The sequence below is a fragment of the Sturnira hondurensis genome, unplaced genomic scaffold, assembly GCF_014824575.4.
Source record: "Sturnira hondurensis isolate 20B ecotype Veracruz unplaced genomic scaffold, ASM1482457v3 Scaffold0021143, whole genome shotgun sequence".
Classification (NCBI taxonomy): domain Eukaryota; kingdom Metazoa; phylum Chordata; class Mammalia; order Chiroptera; family Phyllostomidae; genus Sturnira; species Sturnira hondurensis.
The window spans coordinates 16,252,285-16,275,563 of NW_028093774.1; the positions used below are offsets into that span (position 1 = coordinate 16,252,285).

The following is a 23,279-nucleotide window of genomic DNA, read 5'->3' on the forward strand; positions in this document are numbered from 1 at the left end:
TCACAACTCACTTTAAATTTTGTGAAACAAAATCCCGGTTCAAAAATATTTAAGGAACCTAAGTCAGAAATCTGACGAGAGACAATCATAATATATAGGTGTAAACATCAAATTTAAACATTCCCACCTTCCCAGGACTAGAGCAAAGATGATCTATTCTTCCTTTACCCGTCTCCCAGGAGCCCCTGTTTCTAGCCCGTCTCATAAATGAAGAATAATAACAATAATAACAACCAGAAGAGAGAGTGTTAACTTATCAAATTTAGAGTCGTAAATTACTTTTCCCAAAGTTTGAAAGCATTTCCTGAAAACCGTCAGAGGTATTAATTTTTCCCCCCTCTCTCTCTTTAAATCACAAAGCAAAATTCCACTGTCCCTCCCCGCCTCCCCCCCCACACACACTCCTAAAAAAAAAAAAAGTTGTCGAGTTTTGCTTTTCTATTCACTGCAGTCCTGGCCAAAGTAAAGCCCTCTTTCTCAATGACGTCAAGATCTTTACCAAGATTAGGCTTTCATTTCTCTATTGCAGCAATTAGCCAGGGGATGTATAAAAGGCTTCAGGGAGACTCACTGGGCTGCAGAGAGAGAGCACTTTGCACCACAGATAGCACCGAAGCAAAGGCAGAGGGAGTGAGGAGAGGAGAGGAGTCAGTCGCTCCAGGGAAAAGGAGTGAGACAGGCTGGAGAGAAGGAGAACAGAAAGTGTGTGTAAAACGGAGTAAGGAGGGGGGGAACTACCCTTAAGCACATTTTAAAAACTGGCAATTCAAGAAAGAAACAGGCTACGTATCTGAACATAGAGACAATGAAAAGCTAAAGAAAATTTTGCAGTCTCTGCCACAGTCTCATAGGTGCTTGGAAATGAAAGTGGAACTGGCTGTCTTTAACCGACTCTGAGAGGGGTAACTGGATTAGGGACTGGTACGCCAGTTTTTTTTTTTTTTTTTTAACATCTTAAATCCTGAAAAAAAAAAAGCAGCAGCTCCGAATTGAATGAATTGATGGGCACACTCCAACTGCTGGGCTGGACACACTGGACTTGGTCTTGCCATTTCTGCTTCTTTGAAAGAGGAGAGAGCCTGGGCTTCCTTTTAATTTGTTTTTTTTCCCTTCTCCCCCACCCCCACCCTTCCCCTTTACCTCTCCCACCCCCTCTATTACCACCCCCTTTTAAATAAGAGGGTGAAGGGGAACCACGGTGCACACGGGAACTGACTCAGGAGGCAGAGAAGATGGGCATCCTCAGCGTAGACTTGCTGATCACACTGCAGATTCTGCCAGTTTTTTTCTCCAACTGCCTCTTCCTGGCGCTCTATGACTCGGTCATTCTCCTCAAGCACGTGGTGCTGCTCTTGAGCCGCTCCAAGTCCACTCGCGGGGAGTGGAGGCGCATGCTGACCTCAGAGGGAATGCGCTGCATCTGGAAGAGCTTCCTCCTTGATGCCTACAAACAGGTGAGCTCACCCAGAGGGGCCTCTTGGGTCAGCCCGGGCAGGGGCTGCAGTGTTGGGCACTGGAGGCCCGGGGAGCACTAGGGTGAGATCGTGGAGCCCTATTTGGGGGCCCAGTTGTTCCAGTGAGCTCCTGCCTTGACTTCTTACACCTGTCACACAAGTTAAATTTGGGGGTAACAGGTAGGAAGCCACTGACTCTGCGTGAGCTAATAAGGAGTCTTTCTAATAAGGGGCATTTGATGGCTTGCTGTGACTTCGAAGTAGAGGATGTTTGTGCTGGCAGGGTGGCTTCGGGAAAAGTCTGAAAATGTTGGGGGAGGGGGAACAGCTGAATTTCATCTGCTCTTGTTATCAACTGGGGTGTTGAGGTTTTTTGCTTGACGAGATGCTAAGCTTGCTGTGTCAGGAAAGACAGTTCAATGAGTGGGCATTGCATAGCAAGTTGAAGAAAAAATGCTACCCAAACTCTTGGGGAGATGATGGCACTCCACAAAATGGTGACACCATAGGTGTGATTTGGCACGATATCTGCTTCATTTCTGGTAGAGGCAAGAGTTAACATAAGCAAGCCTGTGTGCGGTGTCATCCTCTCCACGGATTCCAACTGGAAGGAACCTTGCGGACGCGGACGCGGGGTTATCAGGCCCTGCATCCTGAGTTACTAGGTATCAGTTTGCAAAAAGAAGATCTGAGCACTGGCTGCCAGAAATCCAGATTTTGTAAGGGAAACCGCATTTGCTTTGCTTCTCAAAAGTAAAGTAAGTTGTCTTAGAAAGAGCAGATAGGTCTATGGTTCATTAAATTTCCAAGTTGCTTTAGTGGCCGCCTTATGCATGGCGCAGGGGCCTCACTCACCTGCAGAGGTTATATCCCAGGAGCTGTTCTCTCAAAGCCAGGAGCCTGGGGCTCTTTGTCTCCAAGAGAAAAATGCCGGCATTTTTGCCTTTTCGCTGCTTGGAGCATGCTCAGTTCAGATCTTAAGGAGCAAAGTGTAACATTGTGTCATTGGTCCTTAGTCAATTTGTCCCTATGCCCCTATGACTCCTGAAGGTTCCTGGGGAAGAAGAATCGACTCCTTTGGCAAAAGTTGCAGTCAAAGCAGACAATCTTGGTTTTCCCTGTCAGTATTGGGGGACCTTGTCCAAGTTGCCAGGGAAAGCAGCTTTAGGGGAATATAAAAACTGATGAAGTGGTACCCCATAAGCAGGCAGCACTGCAGAAACAGATGAAACTCAGAATAAAGAGGGGGAAGGGAATGAGTTCTCCATAACTAAACACTAGAAAACTAAAACTATGCACCAGAAAAGGAAAGTAAGTCACTTCTAGTCACAAAGAATCCAAAGTAGGTTTGTTTCATTAAAAATTAAACAACTGTTCAGAAGAAAATACCCATTGTGAATTAGGGAAGTTTTACTATAATCCACGTGTTTCGTATTGAGAAGAACCTGCAGAAGTTTTACATTTTTTTCTAACGACTAGAGAATAGTTAGAGCTCTTGTCTGTAAGTAAAAATTCTTTTACAATAACATAAAATGATGCTTGAAGTTCTAACAGTAAAACTCATTTGTATTAGTTATGTGGAGCCAGTGAGAGATGTGGTAAGAAGATTGAGGTGATCATTTCATTTCCACAAGTGCATAGACTGAATGTGACATTTTTATGTTTCTGTTGTATTTGTAGGTCTTAGGAGATGACATGGCAATATCACTGGCTTGGTCTCAGAATATTAAACTCTTACTTTTATGAAAGAGAATTGACTTTTGCCTATAAAAGAAAAGTCACTGCTTGGGAGAATTTTATTTATAAGTGTGCATACTTCTATAAATACCTCTCCCATAAAATATAGGGGTCATCCACACATATTAAGTGATGTTGTTTTTCCTATTAAGCAGCTTGTTGAAGTTAAAGGAGAAAAACAAACACTGTCTCTTTAATAGAATGTATTTATTTTTTTCACTAATGTATAATGTTCCATGGTGTTGCAATATTTTGTTGTTCCGATTCCAGGAAATTAAGGAGAATGAGTGATTTGTTTTCTTTATCTTATATGGTTTGTATATTCCTCCCCTGTATTGTTTCTGTGTACTGATTTGACTAGTGACCAAGTTCATGACTGGTGTTATCAAGTTGGCTTCTAACGATTTATGCGATAGCTTCCACAATGAAGAGAAGCAACCTAAGAACCCACATGTCCAGAGACAAGACTGGACTGGGTGCATAACAAATGGAAATGTGGCAAACATACCTTGCACTTAAGTTCGCTCTCCTCTGTCTCCAAGTATGGCAAGGGTGGCGGTGGCTGTGATGGTCTGTTAGGGTCACTCAGAATCTGTGAAACAGGTTGAATCCCTTTTCCGGTTGTTGTTGTCATCTGTCCCACAGTCTCTTGGCGTAGCCACTTCTAGAGACACATGGGGGAGGTTCTCTTTGAGGTGGCATCACAATGTTTCACAGTCCTGACTTGCATTATTGTGAGGCTGCCACCCCAGAAGCAAACTTTTCCAGCATGAGTGTATGTATGTGACATGCTTAGGCATGCCATCTCCTTGTGGTTGGATGTCACACACTTGGGAAGATTTTAAGATTTTGTTATCCCTGCGATGGGCTGCTGTAAGAGGCAATGCAGAAATTAAAACAGAACAAAGGGAACCACCAAAAAAAAAAAAACCCTTTCTTCACTAACATATAGAGTGGGATTTAAAACTAACTTTGTAGGGAAGCTTTTAAAGATTATTTGGGTTTGGCTAGAGGGAGTTCCAAGCACTGTTCTGATTAAAAAGTAAGTCTACAGAAACTTGTGGGAGATTGAGGTGTAGATATTTATTTAAGTGTCCCTGGTGAGTGTCATTGCATCAAGCCCTGCATCCTTCTGCTGGCGCTCAAAGACCAAAAACGCAGCCAATGAGCAAACTGCCTATCTGGGAGCCTACCTCCTACCTAAGTGAAGTGTAGGAGTAAACACACAGTATAGACCCTGACAAGCAGTTTAGCTTCCTCATGGTTAAGATGGCAGCGGCATAGAAAACATATTCGTTTGAACATATAATTTTGGTCTTGAAAGGGTCTCTTTAACATTCTCCTCCTCCTCTTCGTCCACCTCAAGCCTTTTGACACGAGTTTGTACAATGGAAAATGGCTTCAGAAAAAGAGAAACATTCTCAAAAGAACACGAAGAGGGCCACGGGCAGGGCTAGTCTATCACTTGGGTTAAACAGTGGGAAATGAGAGAGTTGAGAGCTACGTTTTCAAGGTAGGAATCAAAAAGAGAATGGCTAGAAGGGAATTGAATTCCGAGGAACGAGTAGGTAGCTCATTCTTCGACTCTGATTTATTTGGCCAATTTGAATGTTAATGGTTAAACCACTGCTTAAAAATTGTTTGGCTACCATTGTAAGGACATTGATGTAGCCTCGTCGTTATGTCAAAGAATTTGAAATGTCCTGATAGTGAATAAAGCCAGTCCAGGGCTTTGAATAGCAAGAAGGATGTGTAAAAACTTGTCTGCCATATACCTACCCCTGATTTTTATCACTTGCTGTATTTTGTATCACGGGATTAGGTGATATGTTGTCCAGAAGCCTTTCTCAGGCTGTAGAAAAGGGGAAAAAAGGGTTAGCAGTATATGCTCTCTTTCCAGCTTCTACTTGATGAATGAATGGTCCTTTCTTTGTTCCTCTCACCCTGCATTTCACAGTCCACATGTAAAGCAGCAGGACCCTTTTCCCAATGCACTGGAGACTGTCAGTGAAAGGAACCTCATCATCAAAGAAATCAAATGTCCAAATATGCTATGTATTTACACTCATGTTCATATTTATAAATATGGCTATCACAACATTTGACTTTGGCCCAGAGATGCTCCCTGTTATAAAAATGCAAACCCTTTTTTTTTTACCTCTCATGTTGGTGATGTGATGTGTTGGCATTTATTACAATAACATAAGAAAGGACACTTGTACTAGTTTAGATGAGAAAGACAAAAGTCAGTGATGACGATATTGCATCTTACCTATGTCCTTTCTGATCGTTGCAAAATAAAGGGACCCTTTGGGAACATCGGAACTTCAAGACCAATTAGTGGAAATGATGCTTCTTGTGTTTGGGCATTAAATATTGGGCAGCGTTCTCTTTAGAGCGGCTAATGCTGGCAGGGAAAGAGGTACCGACCTAATTACTCTTCCGCAAGAGTAAAAAATGCCTTTTGAATGCCTCTTTGGCAAATATGTCTCATTAAGGACAAAAACCAAACACAAACCCTCTAAGAAGGAGAAATTAAGATGATACGTAACTTGTGGCCAGGAGACTTTCTGTGCCACTGTGGGAAATTAAAACAAAGTTCGGGAGTATCAGGGGATAACTTGTTTTTGTTGAGCTTCTTTCCTGCAGCCTAAATGTTATTATTATGGGACCAACTTTATTTGCTTCATCATTTTGGCTCTTTGTCAGGGAATGGTTTGCTCCTGGGGAAAGCAAAAAATCTTCCATCATTGAGGACAGTGGTGATTCTCCATTCCATTTCAGCAGGGTATGCAACCAAGCAAACCAAGAAATTCTTCATTTGCAACTCGAGTTGTAACAGGAATTTAATTTTCATGGTGATCAAATAGGAAAATGAGAAATGAACACAAATGTCCTTTTAAAAGATTGTAGTTTAAAGCAAACTTTAATTTTTTTAATTTCTAAACTTTTTTCTTTATTATTGCTGTATTATGTTCTACCAGCAGGTTTTTAGAAGGATGGACTAATTTTATGATTAATACATGGTGCTTATAAAAGTGGATTACTGGTCTACTCGCATTGGGACTCACAAAGCATGTGTGTCCCCCCCCCCCCCCCGCCACAGTGTAATTAATAGCATTGATCTTACTCATGCATTTCTCTTAGCTGGTCACTCTCATGAACAGGGTATCTGTTACGACATTCTAATCTGCAGTAGGGTCCCATAGATGCTCAAATAAATAAAGAGGATGCTCAACAAAATCAAGAACAAATCAACAGCATTATGCATTGCTGATTGTAACAGTACTCTACAGTAGGGCTCTAGGAATTACATGTCTAAATTATCTATCTCAGAGAGCTCATTAATTGCCCCAAATATTACTATGTTCATTGCAGGTCAAGGTAAGTATTTTTACTGATCCTTACCTAGGACTGTAACAACTATCATTCATTCAATAATTCGATATATGTCTCCCAGCCTAACAAAAGGCCACATTCCCCCACACATAGAATATTATGTATTTGGTAACTTTCTTAAATCATTTTTTAAAGATTTTATGTATTTATTTTTAGAGAGAGGGGAAGGGAAGGAGAAAGAGAGGGAAAGAAACATCAGTGTGTGGTTGCCTCTCACATGCTCCAAACTGGAGATCTGACCCATAACCCAGGCATGTGCCCTGACTGGGAATCAAACCAGCTGCCCTTTGATTCCTAGGCCCACACTCAATCCACTGAGCTATACCAGCCAGGGCTAACTGTCTTAATTCTTAATTTTAGAGTGAAAGTATTGTACTTGTATTGTAAGGTAAACTAGTATGTCTATATTTTGGAAAGAATTATGTAGCTGAGTTTTACTTTGTCAATAAGAAGAAAGAGAAAGCACTTTAACTTTCCAAGAAAATTACCTACAGGTAATAAGAGAGTAACCTGTGACGGAAGCATCATATTAGATTACTCAATTGAATAACCAGGAATCATGCAAGGATCAACAGTTCTGCTTGGGTGACAGTAAGGTCACCTTGACAAGTCCATGCAATTGTTGGTTGGTCTTAAAGATTACTCCAAAAAGCAGATGGATGTTTTCATGTACCAAGAGCCCACAGATCTATAGTCCAGAGATAATTTTTTCCTGCGTGTGGATTACTTACATAACATGAGGTAGAACAGCTATGGATTCAGACTGATCTGAATGCATTCAGATCTTTATTGCATAGTATGTTGAGGAACACAGCACAAAAATATGGTTCAAACAGACATACTAGAATTGTTACTGCTATTTTATTTTAAGTGGAAAAGGTCTAATGTTAAGGTGATGGTAATGCTACCTATCCATCACATAAATCTACAAAGAAGTACAAAAAGAACCCATGTATTGTAGATTATAATATGTTTAAAATGTATACCTTTACATTTTAAGTATATTTTAATATCTCAGAGACAAGTGGCTTATATAAAATAACAAGACTGTTAGAGAAAGGCAAGTACCACACAATTTCACTCATGTGTGGAATCTAATGAATAAAATAAACTAACAAGGAAAATGGGGACAGACTCACAGGGAACAGACTGATAGCTGTCATAGGGGAGGGAGTATGGCAGGGCTGAGTGAAAAAGGTGAAGGGATTAAGCAAAAACAAATAAACAAAAGCCTCCTGGACACAGACAATAGCATGGTGATTACCAGAGGGAATGGAGTGGGGGGAGGGGGGAAAGTAGAAGGGCATATAGGGAGGCTAAACAGTGACGGAACACACAATACAGTATAGAGACAAGGTATAGTATTGTATACCTGAATCCTATATAATTTTATTAACCAACATCACCCCAATAAATTCAATAAAAATGAAAAAAGAAAAGAATCCATCTAAAGGGATTGTGTCTCTTTATCTAGTATCCCTTGTAGATAGATTAACCAAGAAAATTAATACAAATAAAAGAACCTAATCCATGATAGTGACTGAAAACAAGTGTGCCTATTTAAATCACACCAACAGCTTGCTTTTCTAAGAAATGTTATTCTAAGATTTCTTTTAGAAAACCAATAGTACTTGTTTTAAACTTTCCCTGCTAAGAATTTTCAGAAGGGAGAGACAGGACTTCTTTATTTTTTCCTCTACAGTTAAAATGAGTTTATGCATTAACATTAGATAGAAGCTTCTGAATAAAAGCCCTTGAGTGTTTTATATCAGTTGAGATTGTTCAGTCTTTAGCAATTCACTTCTAAGTGACTTCAATGAACAGCAGTGTTATGTGTGGTTGTATTTATATGTGGAGAATAAGTCGATCCAGTTGGAAGTGTTTTTGTAATATTAAGGATGTTGCATAAAAATCAATTGTACTTCCATAAGTTGTCCCTGGTGTTATTGGTTTTGATTAAACCACTCTAGGGGAAGATCCAGTTGTGTTCATTCACACTGAAGTAATTGGCTCTTTTATGTTGCCTGTTTTCCATTATCAATTTACAGATTCAAAGGCAAGAAAACTTCAGTCTGTGTTCAACTATTTACACCACGTGAAAGGGGGGCTCATGGAGCGATTTTCTTCTCTCTTTTGATTTAATCTTTATTATATTTTTTCCATTACTATTTAGTCCCCTCATACCCACCTTCCCCCAGCAATCACCACACTGTTGTGTATGTCCATGACTCCTTTTTCCTTTTTGCTCAATCCCTACACCCTCTAACCACCCCCACACTAGCTGTCATCTGTTCTTCATCTATGAGTCTGTCTGTTTTGCTTGTTAGTTCAGTTTGCTCATTAGATTCCACATATGAGTGAAATCATATGGTGTTTGTCATTCTCTGACTGTCTTATTTCACTTAACATAATGTTCTCCATGTTCATTCATACCATTGCAAAGGGTAAAATTTTCTTCTTTTTTTCTGGCCAAGTAGAATGCCATTGTGCAATATCCCGCAGTTGTTTTATCCACTCATCTACTGATGGACACTTGAGCTGTTTCCATATCTTGGTGATTGTAAATTATGCTGCAATGAACACAGGGGTGCTTATGTTCTTTAGAATCAGTGTTTTGGGTTCCTTTGGATATATTCCCAGAAGTGGGATCACTGGGTCAAAAAGCATACCCATTTTTAATTTTTTGAGGTGTCTCCATACTGCTTTCCACAGTGGTGGCAGCACCAATCTATATTCACATCAACAGTGAAACAAGGTTCCTTTTCTCCACATCCTCACCAACATTTGTTGTTTGTTGGTTTATTGATGATAGCCATTCTGACAGGTGTGAGATGACATTTCATTGTGGTTTTAATTTGCATTTTTCTGATGATTAGTGATGTTGAGCATCTTTTCACATGTCTATTGACCACCTGTACATCCTCTATGAAGTGTCTATTCAGGACCTTTGCCCATTTTTAAGTGGGTTGTTTGTTTTTTGGTGTTGAGTTTTATAAGTTCATTATAAATTTTGGACATTAATCTCTTATCAGATGTATCTGTGAATATGTTCCCCCATTTTGTGGGTTGTCTATTTATTTTGTTGATGATTTCCTTTGCTGTGCAAAGCCTTTTTACTTTGATGTAGTCCCATTTGTTTTTGTTTTTTTTTTTATTATTTTTCTTTTGTTTCCCTTGCCTGGGGAGACATCTGATAAAAAAAATTTCTGTGAGTAATGTCTAGGTTTTTGCTGCCTATGTTTTTTTCTGGGATTTTTATGGTTTCAGGTCTAAAATTTAAATGTTTGATCCATTTTGAATTTGTTCCTGTGGTTCTGTGAATAATGTCATTGGAATCTTGATAGGGATTGCATTGAATCTATAGATTGCTTCGGGTAGCATGGACATTTTAATGATGTTAATTCTTTCTATCTATGAACATGGTATGCGTTTCCACTTATTTATGTCTTCTTCAGTTTCTTTCTTCAGTGTCTTATACTTTTCTGAGTACAGGTCTTTTGCATCCTTGGTTAAGTTTATTCCTAGGTATTTAATTCTTGAAGCAATTGTGAATGAGATTGTTTTCTTAATTTCCATTTCTTTTAGTTCATCATTGACATATAAAAATACAGCTGATTTCTGAATATTTATTTTATATCTTGTTACTCTGCTGAATGCATTTCTCAGTTCTAGTAATTTCTTGATGGAATCTTTGGGGTTCTCTATGTACAGTGTCATGTTATCTGCGAATAAAAATAGTTTTACTTCTTCCTTTCCAAGTTGGATACCTTTTATTTATTCTTTTTGTCTAATTGCTAGGACTTCCAGTACTATGTTGAATAAGAGAAGTGAAAGCAGAAATCCCTGTCTTCTTTCTGATCTTAAGGGGAATGCCTGTTAAGTATGATGTTCGTCATATATGGCTTTTATTATGTTTAGGTATGTTCCCTCTACTCCCACTTTGCTAAGAGTTTTGATCATAAATGGGTGCTGGATTTTATCAAAAGCTTTTCCTGCATCTGTTGATATGATCATGTGGTTTTTATCCTTCATTTTGTTTATGTGGTGAATCACCTTTATTGATTTGAGAATGTTGTACCAACCTTGCATTTCTGGAATAAATCCCACTTGATCAAAGTGTGTGATCTTTTTGAGGCATTGCTGTATTCAGTTTTCTAAAATTTTGTTGAGGATTTTAGCATCTATCTCATCAAGGATATTGGCCTATAAATTTCTTTGTAATTGTCTTTATTGGGTTTTGGAATTAGGATAATGCTGACCTTGTAAAATGAATTTGAGAGCCTTCCCTCCTCCTGAATTTTATGAAATAGTTTGAGGAGAGGTGTTAGTTCTTCTCAGAATGTTTGGCCAAATTCACCTGTGGTCCAGGGCATTTGTTCATTGGAACTTTTTTTATTACTGCTTCAATTTCACTAGGTATAATCTGTCTATTCAGATTCTCTGATTCTTCCTGATTTAGTTTGGAAGATTGTATGTTTCTAGAAATTTATTCACTTCATCCAAGTTGTCCAGTTGGTTGGCATATAGTTGTTCATAATATTTTCTTACAATCTTTGTATTTCTCTGGTGTCACTTGTTATTTCTTCTCTTTCATTTCTGATTTTATTTATATGGGTCATTTCTCTTTTTTTCTTTAAATTTATTTATTTATCTTTAGAGGGGAAGGAGAGTGGGAGAGAAACGTCAATGTATGGTTGCCTTTAGTGCATCCCCTGCTGGGAATTGGCCTGCAGGGAACCGGCCTGCAACCCAGGCATGTGCCCTGACTGGGAATCAAACCACAATACTCTGGTTCGCAGGCCTGTGCTCAATCCACTGAGCTACACCAGCCAGGGCCATTTCTCTTTTTTTCTTGATGAATATGGTTAAAGATTTGTCAATCTTGTTTATCCTTTCAAAGAACCGGCTCTTGGATTCATTGATTTTTGTATCCTTTTTTAGACTCTATTTCATTTTTTTCTATTCTATTTCCGCTCTGATTTTTATTATTTCCTTCCTTCTACTTACTTTAGGCTTTGTTTGTTGTTCTTTTTCAAGTTCCTTTAAGTGTGAAGTTAGATTGCTTATTTGAGATTTTTCTTGTTTTTAAAATAAGCCTATAATGCTATGAATTTCCCTCTTAGGATTGCTATCCCAGTATCCCACAGATTTTGGATTGTTGTATCCACATTTTCATTTGTTCCAAGGTATCTTTTGATTTCTTCCTTGATCTTATTGTTGACCCAGTCATTGTTTAATAACATGTTATATAGCTTCCATGTCTTTGTGTGTTTTTTAGTGTTCTTCTTCTGATTGATTTCTAGTTTTATAACATTGTGGTTGGAGATGATGCTTGATAGGATTTCAGTCTTTTTGAATTTATTGAGGTTTGTTTTTGTGTCCCAACATGTAGTTTATTCCAGAAAACATTCCATGTGCACTTGAAAAGTATGTATATTCTGCATCTTTGGGGTGAAATGCACCGAAGATATCAATTAAATCCATTTGATCTAGTATGTTGTTTAAGGCCACTGTCTCCTTGTTAATTTTCTGCCTGTAAGATCTACACACTGAAGTCTATGGGGTGTTAACACCCCCAACTATGACTATATTCCTGTCAATGTCTCCTTTTATGCCCATCAAAATTTGCTTTACATATTTACCTATGTTGAATGCTTAAATGTTCACTGGGGTCATATCTTCTTGTTGGATAGTTCCCTTTATCATTATGTAGTATCCTTTTTTGTCTCTTACTATATAGCCTTGGTTTTAGAGTCTATTTTGTTGGAAATAAGTACTGCTACCCCAGCTTTTTAAACATTTTTATTTTCATGAAGTATTGCTTTCCTACCCTTTACTTTTAGACTGGGTGTATCTTTCAATCTGAGATGGGTCTCTTGGAGGCAGCATATATATGGGTCTTGTTTTCTTACCCATTCAGCTATCCTCTGTGTTTTAGATGGGGCATTTAAGTCATTTACATTTAAGGTGATTGTCGATAGATACATATGTAATGCCATTTTATTGTTAGACTGTTTTCCTCTTTTTTTTCCGTCTTTTTTTCTTCTTCTTCTTCTTAAAGCAAGCCCTTTAATGTTTGTTGCAGTACTGGTTTGGTGTTAACAAACTCCTTTAGCTTTTTCTTGTCTGGGTAGCTCCTTATTTCTCCTTCATTTTTTAAATGATAGCCTTGCTGGGTAAAGTAGCCTTGGTTATAGGTCCTTGCTTTTCATCACCTTGAATATTTCATGCCACTCCCTTCTGGCCTGAAATGTTTCCATTGAATTATCAGATGCCAGTCTAATTGGTGCTCCCTTGTAGGTAACTGCCTGCTCTTCTCTTGCAGCTTTTAGGACTCTCTCCTTGTCTTTAAACTTTGTCACTTTAATTACGATGTGTCTTAGTGTAGGCCTCTTTGGGTCCAAGTTGTTTTGGAGTCTCTGAACTTCCTGGACTTGTATAACTTTTCCCTTCACCAGATTAGGGAAGTTTTTGGTCATTATTTCTTCAAATAGGATTTCAATCTCTTGCTTGCTCTCTTCTACTTCTGGTATTCCCATGATGTGGATATTATTCTGCTTTATGTTGTCCAAAATGTTTCTTAAGCTTTCTTCATTTTTTAAAATTCTTTTTTCTTCTTGGTGCTCTGCCTGGGTGTTTTTTTTTCCTACCATGTCTTTCAGAAACACTGATCTGATCCTCTGCTTCATCTAACTTTCTGTTTATTCTTTCCAGTGTATTATTTATCTCAGATATGGCATTCTTTATTTCTGACTGATCCTTTTTTATGGTTTCTATGTCTTTTTTCATGCTGTTGAATATCCTTATAATCATTACTCTAAACTCTCTATCTGATAAATTGCTTGCCTCTGTTTTTTATCTAGCTCTTCTGGAGAACTCTCTTGTTCTTTTATTTGGGTTCTGTTTCTTTGTCTTCCCATTCTTCCCTGGCCACTTCTTTGTATTTCCGTTTGTAGATGCTAAACTAATCAGCTGCTAAGCCTCAGTTTGTTAATCTAATTAGATTGTAATCAGCACTCTGCCTTAAGTACCATAAGAAGGGGCAGAGTAATTCCTGTGGTCAGGGCTATTGCTTCCCCTCAGGCTGATGCTACTCAGAGGGGAGTGGTCTGCCTGAGAGAGATGGCTCCTGCATTAGGGGGAATGACTGAGCACAGGGATCTTGACTGCTATTCCTTAGTTCTCTCCCCAAAGCCATCAGCCCCAACCTCTCCTCAAGCATCCCTAATCCACCCTCCCTGCCCTCCCTCTGCCGGAGCCCAGGGTGAGTGGCTGCAAACAAAATTTTGTGCATTGGCCCTTTAAGAGGCTCTCCAGCCATCTCCACCTGGCAGACAAAACCCCTGCTGCTTTTCACAGCTGGATGTTTTCTGGGTTCTTTTCTGGCTCTGGTGCTGTAGACTGGGGAGCCCAACTTGGAGTTTAGACCCCACACTTCTCAGGGGGAAACCTCCAGCTGCTGAAATATCTATCTGAAACTCCAGCTGCTGCCCATGGTGGTCCAGCCAGCCCTCTGGCGCCTCCTCTGCCAGTCCCATTGTGCTGAAGTGGTTTCTTCTGTCTGTCCTTGGCTATGAGGCTTCTGTCCAGCTGGTGTTCAGTTGGTTATCCTGAATGATTTCTCTACAATTCAGTTGCAAGTCCAGATTGGCCCTGGGAGGAGGTTAGTGTAGCTTCCACTTACTCCTCTGCCATCTTGGATTTCTTCCAGAATTTTCTTTTGCATCTGTTCTGCCTGAGTATTTTATAATTCAGAGGAGCTTGTTAATAAAATGGATGATAGAGAAGTCAATGTTTTGTGACTTCCCAGATAGAAGATGAAATAAACGGACAAAAAACATGAAAACTGAGAAATTAAAAGTATAAATCTGAAATCGTTTTATGTGTTTAGTTTTTAATTTGTTTGTTTGGTGAAATTATGACATTCTGGTCATAAAAAAAACAAAGTAAGCAGTAGCTACAGAAGCATCCAGGGAGGGTATCCTACTGACAAGAGCTCAAATCACTTCTAAGGATAATTTTAAAAATATAGAGAGAGAATTGCCAAGGAAAGGTGGCATTTGTTTTACATGTTTGGAAGGTATCTGGTAATGGCAACCTACATCTACACAGTGAGTTTTCATGTACAAAAAGTTATTTCCCTCATGATATCCTTCTATAACCATATGAGGAAGACAGGCATTATTACTGTCATTTACAGGTGGAAAGTTGAAGTTGTGAAGAGATTAGGTGGGGTGCACTCTTTTTATAACTGGTGGACCCCATGTTTTCTAGCTCTGGCCAGGAATAGAACCCATTGGCATCACTGTCCACTGAGTGATATTAAATGACTTCACATCATGCAAGAAAGTAAAGGTCTTTCCTGAATACTTTAGAATTTAGAAGTGGGAATTCAGAAAGAGGTACTTTGTTCAATGACTCTGATAATTTGTCTTAAAGTAGACCATTTAACTTTTTAAATGAAGTCAATTAATCATTTGTTATATAATGTGTGCTAAGCATTGACAGCAAAGTAAGGATAGTGGAGAATACCAGCCTCAACTTAATTATGAGGAGAGTTAACTTCAGTGTCGTCAACGATAAAAATAATTGCCTTCAGTGACTACACAGAATGAAATAGACTTTTATTCTCTTTAGGGCCATTCTTTTTTTTTTTTTAGATTTTATTTATTTTTATTTATCTTTAGAGGGGGAAGGAGAGAGGGAGAGAAACATCAATGTATGGTTGCCTTTCATGCATCCCCTGCTGGGAGTTGGCCTGCAGGGAACTGGCCTGCAACCCAGGCATGTGCCCCGACTGGGAATCGAACTGCGATCCTCTGGTTCGCAGGCCCGCGCTCAATCCACTGAGCTACACCAGCCAGGGCCCTCTTTAGGGCCATTCTTTACATTACCTGTCATGATGCATCTTTGCTCAAATCAACATATGTTTACCACATTTTATGAGAGCTAATTGTTTTTATATAAAGCGAATTGAAGTGACTACATGTTTAATGTGGTATTCTTTCCCTCTTCCTTTTATTCACAATCAGGTGAAATTGGGTGAAAATGCTCCCAATTCCAGTGTGGTACAACTCTCCAATCCTGAAGGAGGTGACAACAGTGAACATGGTGCCCAGGAGAAGAAAATTGCTGGAACTGAGTGCCACCTTCTTGACTTTGCCAGCCCTGAGCGTCCACTTGTGGTCAACTTTGGCTCAGCCACCTGACCTCCTTTTACTAACCAGCTGCCAGCCTTCAGCAGACTGGTAGAGGAGTTCTCATCTGTAGCTGACTTCCTGTTGGTCTACATTGATGAGGCTCATCCTTCAGATGGTTGGGCGGTGCCTGGGGATTCTTCTTTGTCTTTCGAGGTGAAGAAGCATCGAAACCAGGAAGACCGATGTGCCGCAGCCCACCAGCTTCTGGAGCGTTTCTCCTTGCCGCCCCAGTGCCGAGTTGTGGCTGACCGCATGGACAATAATGCCAATGTAGCTTATGGGGTAGCCTTTGAACGCGTGTGTATTGTGCAGAGACAGAAAATTGCTTACCTGGGAGGAAAGGGTCCCTTTTACTACAACCTTCAAGAAGTCCGGCGTTGGCTGGAAAAGAATTTCGACAAGAGATGAAATCTAGATTAACTGGTTAAAGATATGATTGTAACAGAGCTTTTCAAAAAAAGAAATATATATGTAAAGGAAAAGAAACTAAGAACTGAATCCACTATTTCAACTGAATCTCATTGCCTTGCTGAAAGAGAGGAATTTACATCTGAGAAGAACAGAAGTCTCTAACATCTCAGTACTTCTTTCACCACTCAAATGGCATTTGGCTAAATAGTAGTCCCGTCACTTCTCTTTTAGAAAAAGAAACTTTAAGAAACTTCTGATTGAAAATATCCCAAGATGGAGAGGAAGAAACCCTGTTTGCTGCAGCTGATACTTTGGGACCTGAAGGAAAGACTGACCTGACTAACTACCATGTCAGGCAAACTGCTGTTCTTATTAGTATAAGGGGTATTGCCTAGGCTTTATTCAGCATAGATAGGGCTCAGCAAGAAAATTCTTACATGTTTACTTATAAGGAGGCCTTGAACCCAGGCCATGTGGTTAGGACCTTGGCATTTAACATGTTAGTTTCTGATGTTCTAGTTCTAGCTGTGTTGTGCTCAGTGTCAGTCTGAACATCCCAGAGCTCACAGATATATTTGTAAATATTAAGAATGATTCCTACCTGGAGGGTAAGCACGATCATCTGAAACCTGAGGGTTACTTTTGAGACAGGTGAGGAAAGCACTAAAAGAAAATCAAGTTAACTAGCTAGAAAAAAACGAGGCAGAAGGATTAGAAGGCTTCATAGAGTTTCACCGTGAGAATGGCACCAATTTCCTAGCCACAGAAATACACGCAAGACCAGAAAAAGAAGAAGCTCAACTAAAAGTAGCATAGAGAATATACATAGGAAATCAATGTATTTATCATACACTCCTAGATTGAAGGAGAAAGGGGGATGAAAGGGAAAAAATGCACTCTAATATTTGTATTTCTGAGGGTTTTTTCCTGAGAAGTAATTACTTTTTGAAACCTGCTTGTGGTGTGTATTATACAGCTGTTAGTGGGTGAATTATACGCCATGATACTGACTAAAAGTAAAACCAGTGGGTTCACTAGTGCTGGTCTGTCCCTCTCCATCTCTACAGTTCTGATGTGGCCCTACTCATTCTGGATCTGAGTCTCTATAGAAGAGTTTTCTCGATGCTGAGCTCTTCAGTTCAAGACAGGTATCCATTTCACTCTCAGGTGTTGTGGGAACTTTCAGCTGCAGCACTGTTTGCCTTTCAAAGTAGGTGAACTATAATGAACGACTGGTACAGACAAACATGGTTTCTTCAGTTGCTAAGTAAAAGGAAGAGAAAGTTAGTTTGAGACAATTCCCATCAGTAATTGTGGAGACTTTGATATAAGACAATCTTCACAAGCATGGAATTTTGTAGAATGAAATTCCCATTGACATTTGAATTTGGACTTGGCTCTTCCTTTGTTTCTATTAGCTAAGGTCTATAATCTAAGGCCTCTATAGTACATTAATATAAAGTTATTTTAATATATAGATACCATATTTCTCTTTAAAATGAAGACACAATAGCTTTACCTATAAGTAACATAAGTAATATCTAAATATCATAATTTCCAAAAGATTTTGTATCATATTATGATACAAAATATGATAAATTTTGTATCATACATTTTTATTATAAATTCAAGGATGCTGTCAAATGACAGTATGTTATTATATTTATATGTACAGTCAAAGGTTCTTATGACCATTCCATCAATAACTGAACCATAAAATAGAAAAAATGAAAAAAAAGATATCTAAAGTTGAAGATATCTTTCTAAACTAGTTGCCTGGAATGAAAAAAATGTGGTGTGCAAAAACCAGAAGTCTATTTTTTTTTTTTAAGTTTGGAACAACATAGTAATCATATCACTCACTAGCCATGTTATTGTTTAGATATTAAAGGGCCATTTTAACTGACTTTTTTCAGCAACATTTAAAGCTCTCAATATTTTAAATTCAACAAACACACCCACAAAGAAACAAAGCAGATTTTGGAAATGTGAGGGCTGTCCAACAAATTCCTGGAAAATCACTTTGAGAACAGATTATGTTAGAGTTAAATAGTTAAGCTCTATAACACAAGGCTTATCAGTGGGCCCCACTGATTTTTGTCTTCAGAATGGTGTCGAGATTTACGCGGTACATAGAAGAACAGGTGGTTGCAGCACACCCGCACTGTTGTCCGTAGACTTCCCCTTTGTTCTACATGTACAGCAATGGAACAGGATGTTGGAAAAGCTGGTGGGGGGATGCGGTCTGGTGAAGGTAGGCAGTGCTCATTGTCTGGGGAAAAGGATGAAGGGTCACCCAGTTGTGATACATTTTTAAAGACAGAGAAAGTTGTGTGTGTGCAATTCCTCTCCCGGAGGATGATCCAATGGAGAAATGAAGCAGTGGAAGTAGACATACAAAGGCATAGGCTGAATATCAGGGAAAAAGTTATGTTCCATAGAACATAGAAGAGTCACTGGAAGAATGACTGCTGGGGGCCAATGAAGAAAGTAAATTGACAAAGCTCAGGAATACTACAATATACAGGATGGCTCAGTGTTATCAAGATGATGATAAGCCTGTAATTATGTAACCTATTTATCTCAACATGAAATTTTATGACTTCCTGTGATGTATCTTTTATGAACTTAACAAAAACTCATTATCTGAGATAGAGGGGAACTGATGCTTAGTTGATATGCTCAAAGAAATTATTAGGTTGTCAATACCCACCCTTCTTGTCCTGTCTTTTATACAGTATGTTCCTTCGAAGAATTGTAGTTCTATTCTCACAAGGTAAAATTTTTATATGTGCATATTTATAATTTTATATATAAAACTTTAAGATGTCTTTCTCAGTACCTAAGCATCTTTACCCTCGCTGTTTACATGGAGCTATCAGTTTAGCTTTTTAAACTGAATTAGCTCATCCGTTATTTAAATAGTTTCCAAGCAATTTTAGTATCATTGGAGCATCTGGATTCTCTCAAATGTGTAGTCTTCGGAAGACTTCTGTCTTGGAGCTATTAAAAACTTACCATATTTTATTTTATTTGATTTGAAAATAGCAGTGGAATCAATAATGACTCTCTTCAATGGGCATGAATGAAGTGCCTGTACAGTAATGTAGACATATTTGATACAGACATTAAAATATCACTGACCTCTTTAGAAGCAGTTTGGAACCTCTGTTCTTGCTTTGTGTAGCTAAAGTGACAGTCCTTTAACTTGTCTGACTTTTTATATTTATGTTTTGGATCTACAGTCCTATGTCTTCACCTTGTTTATAGAATGTACCCCTGGTTATTGGTAATATCAACTTCTAAATGGCATACTGATCTAGTGAAATTCTGCCATTAACCAGGAAATGCCTATTCTATGATCAAGGAGAAAAGACTGCTGCCTTTCATTTTGCCCGAGTGTATTTAACTAGTTGGGCTCTTGAATGGAAATTAGGAAATATGGTGAGGTCATGTGTGGGTACTGCCTGGCCTCATAAACACTAGGGGGGGGGGCAGGTGAAAGACAATATCTAGGCCTTTGGGATAATTCCCAGCTGGATACAGGGTAGCCTCAGCATATCCTATGGGCTATGTCCATAACAAGAGGAATGCACTGATGTACAGGACTTCCCATTCTGTAAATCCTAAACGATAAACCTGGACATTTATTCCACCTGACCTCTAACTGATGGTTTAGCAAATAAGCTCAGTTAGAATCACATGGCCATTGCAAAGGGAAAAATGTAGACACCCACTTCTGAAGGATTCATGAAAACCTTTACCTACATTCAAAACTTTTCAGAACATGCCCAGTGTCGTATCTCTCAGTGGAGATTAACAATGAGCCTTTTAATTCTAGGAGCTTTTTTTTTAAAAAAAAAATGCTATTGCCAAAAATCAGACCTAAAGTGTTGTCATTATATTCAAATCTCCTCCCTACTTCCTCCTTTATTTTAAAAATAGAAGCTATACCCAGTCTTCATATTGAAGCTCAGAATGAGGCATAAGTACCAACCTCTGCTTGGCGATCAGCACTTTCTTGGTGGTGTCCTGAAGTCCTTGAGGAAAGAAGGAGTCAGGGCATGGGAGAGTCAAGACGTTGCTGACTGGGAAGACCTTGGCTCTTCTTTCTTGGTCTACTAATTTGGGAAGATTCTCGAAGAAACTTCACACCCCTGGAGGAGAGCTGAGTGTCACTGAGTGACTTTAGGATGGGCTAAATATTAGGCCACGTCCTAATGCCTTTCATTCTGGATAACACCAGAAGCAAGGCATGAAACTTCAGAGACCCAGCTCTGCTCCACAGTGAGTCGGAACCAATAGAAAGCAAACATGTATAGATAGCCAAACAAGACTGGTCAGGCAAGCTGGGGCTTGCTACCTGTCTTGGGCAGCAGCACCAGAGCTCCAGCGGGGGAGGGTATTTAATATTTACTGAGGAGACTTTGAAGACCCAGGAGATGTTTAATAAAGTCATTATTTTGGCTCAAAATTCCCCTCCCCCCTACCACTCCAAAATGAACAGGCAAACACACAAAGGAAAGAAGCCCACAGAAGGGGTTGGGAATAAAGAAAATTCTCTCAAAACTTCTCCAGGTCACATCATCGGTGGGTGTGGTTTTTACCTGTGTTAGAGTTGAAGGATGTGAAAACATAAGTGTCTAGTGTTGTATAACCAAAGCAATGGGAAGATATTGGGAAGGGAATGTTGGCCAGTTTTGTTTAGTTTTGCATCACATTATCACCAGACTCCATCACTAGCCCAAGTAATCGGGTCCCCGAAGAGGGAGACCATGGTGTGTGGAGGTTACCAGTGTGCGAATGATAACTACTGACGAAAGAGTCATCGACTCAGTTAGTGGTTGGATGTAGTCACATTAGTTTGCCTCTGCCCATCTTGGTCTTCCTAGCAAGGAGAATATTCGGGGCACGATGCTATGAGTTCTGGGTAAATGTGGTGAGGATGCACGCGTGTATCTCTGCTTCTTGGTTACAGAAACAGAAGTGCTTTGGAGACTATCAGTAGAGTGTTATTAAATTGGTGCTGAGTGGTATGTGTGCTTTTACAATTTGTTCTTGTATTTTAATAAGTTTTGAATAAAAGAATAAAGTTACTCTTTGGTTCTATTTGTTTATTTTTGAATTACTCTCTAGACCTTGCCCTTGGCTGGAACACATTCATGGTTGACAAGGGAAAGAGAATCCATCATTCTAATATTTATTTCTTGGTATTTGTGGGCAAAGCTGCCAGCAAGGCCAGGTTATTTTAATCTCATGCTGTGTGCCAGTCTTCAAGGAAATCAAGACAAGTTAAAAGAAAATCTTCAGATACTTTCCATATTCATGAACAAGTTGCACACAGAATTCATGGAAAGGGGCCTGTTAAAGAGACTGTGGAGCAAACTTCTACTTGGTTATATTTACACCCAGGTTTTCTAAGTGCAATAAATAAACTTTCCAGGAAGGTAGTTAAAGCAACACACACACACACACCTGTATGTATTTGTGTGTGTTAAGTATATATATAAAATACATATATATATGTATATACTTATACATATATGAATATAATTTGTTATATAATTATCAGTACATTAACATGGGAAGAAAAAACATCAACATCTGAACACATTTATATTAAGCACTTTCTACTCTAAGAAGTTATCAACATATGATGAATGGTCTACAGGGGCAATGGCCTGTTAATGACAAGGATATATTTGCAACATGATTAAATATGTGCATTTTGTTCCTGAAAAGTGGGTGACTCAACTAAACAGTATCTCTTCAGACTCTTGTTCATGATTGCCTATACACAATAATTTCATTAGTGTTTGCAGTGTCTTATATAACATGCCTGAATATTAATGGAAAATTAAGGAATCATTACTTTGACAGCTATTGATTGAGTTTCTGTTCTTCTCAGGGTTCCCCCTGTGCTAGGTGCAATGGGATAAGCAAAAGCAGTAAAACTAAACTCATAAAGACATGACTTCCTCAAAGAACCTGTCATTGATCTATGGAGACTCTGCAAGTGACAAACTCAGATTAGTCTACAACAAAACAAGACAAAAGACCTGAATACACTGGTTGATATAACCAAACCCTAGAAACGATTGGGATGAAACTTGCCTCAGGGACCAATAGATCCTGGGACTTAGAAGCCTTGGGTGTTTAATAGGTCTTTTGTCTTGTCTCTTTTGGGGGGTGTCAGCTTTTTTGTTCAGACTGTTTTTTCCTCATGTTGGGTGGCCTGGCTGAGGAATGCTCCTCACTTGCATTCTTACTAGAAGATGGCTCAGACAGAGTTTGACTCAAGTCCTGCAGGGAAGGACTGGAACTGGACTCACTTGTGTTCCATGCCTGCTCTGTTTCCCTGGGTCTGTTACCAGACAAAGACCAAGACACGTTGGGAATGCACAAAGTATTAGAAGGTGACTTAGTGGCCATTATGGGGTTTTTGTTTGTTTGTTTTACTGAAATAGCATTGGTTGATAACACTCTATAAATTTTAGGCATACAACATTATAACACAATATTTATTACATGCTCACCACTAAAAGTCTAGTTTCCTTTTGTTAGAACACATTTGACCCCCATTACCCATTTGCCCTCCGCAGCCTCCTTTCCCCTATGCTAAGCATCATTTTGTTTTCTGTAGCTATAAGTTTGTTTTTGTTTTAGTTCATTTGTTACTTTTTTGTTTTATATTCTGCATGCAAGTGAACTCATGTTTTTTATCCTTTTTCATCTGATGTATTTCACTTAGCATAATACCCCCAAGATCCATTCACATAGCACAGTGGTTAGACATTTATAAAACTTATGAAGTTTTGCAATCCCCCCTGATAAGTCTAATACCTACTTGACACCATACTTAGTTATTACATTATTTACTATTCTCTACTTATTCTTTTTATTGCTGAGTAGTATCTTCCCCACCCCCCGTCCCTGTACCACATTTTATTTTCTGCTGATGGGCTCTTAGGTCATTTCTATGTCTTGGCTGTTGTTAATAATGCCGCCGTGAACATAAGGATACATATATCTTTTTGAATTAGTGTTTTCATAGTCTTTAAATAAATAACTGGAAGAG

At 39.0% G+C, this 23,279-nt stretch overlaps 1 protein-coding gene across 2 annotated transcripts; it reads left to right on the top strand.

The window, feature by feature from the left end:
* The first annotated feature begins 534 nt into the window (after positions 1–534).
* DIO2 (iodothyronine deiodinase 2) lies at positions 535–21,297 on the top strand. Of its 2 annotated transcripts, none has more exons than XM_037031474.1 (2): positions 535–1,454; positions 15,623–21,297. In XM_037031474.1, exons 1-2 carry the CDS (start codon positions 1,233–1,235, stop codon positions 16,208–16,210), a joined length of 810 nt encoding a protein of 269 aa, XP_036887369.1. In that variant the 5' UTR covers positions 535–1,232; the 3' UTR covers positions 16,211–21,297. The 2 variants fall into 2 exon arrangements, with proteins under 2 accessions (XP_036887369.1, XP_036887370.1); XM_037031475.1 differs by having other exon boundaries at positions 15,623–16,198.
* Positions 21,298–23,279: the final 1,982 nt, after the last annotated feature.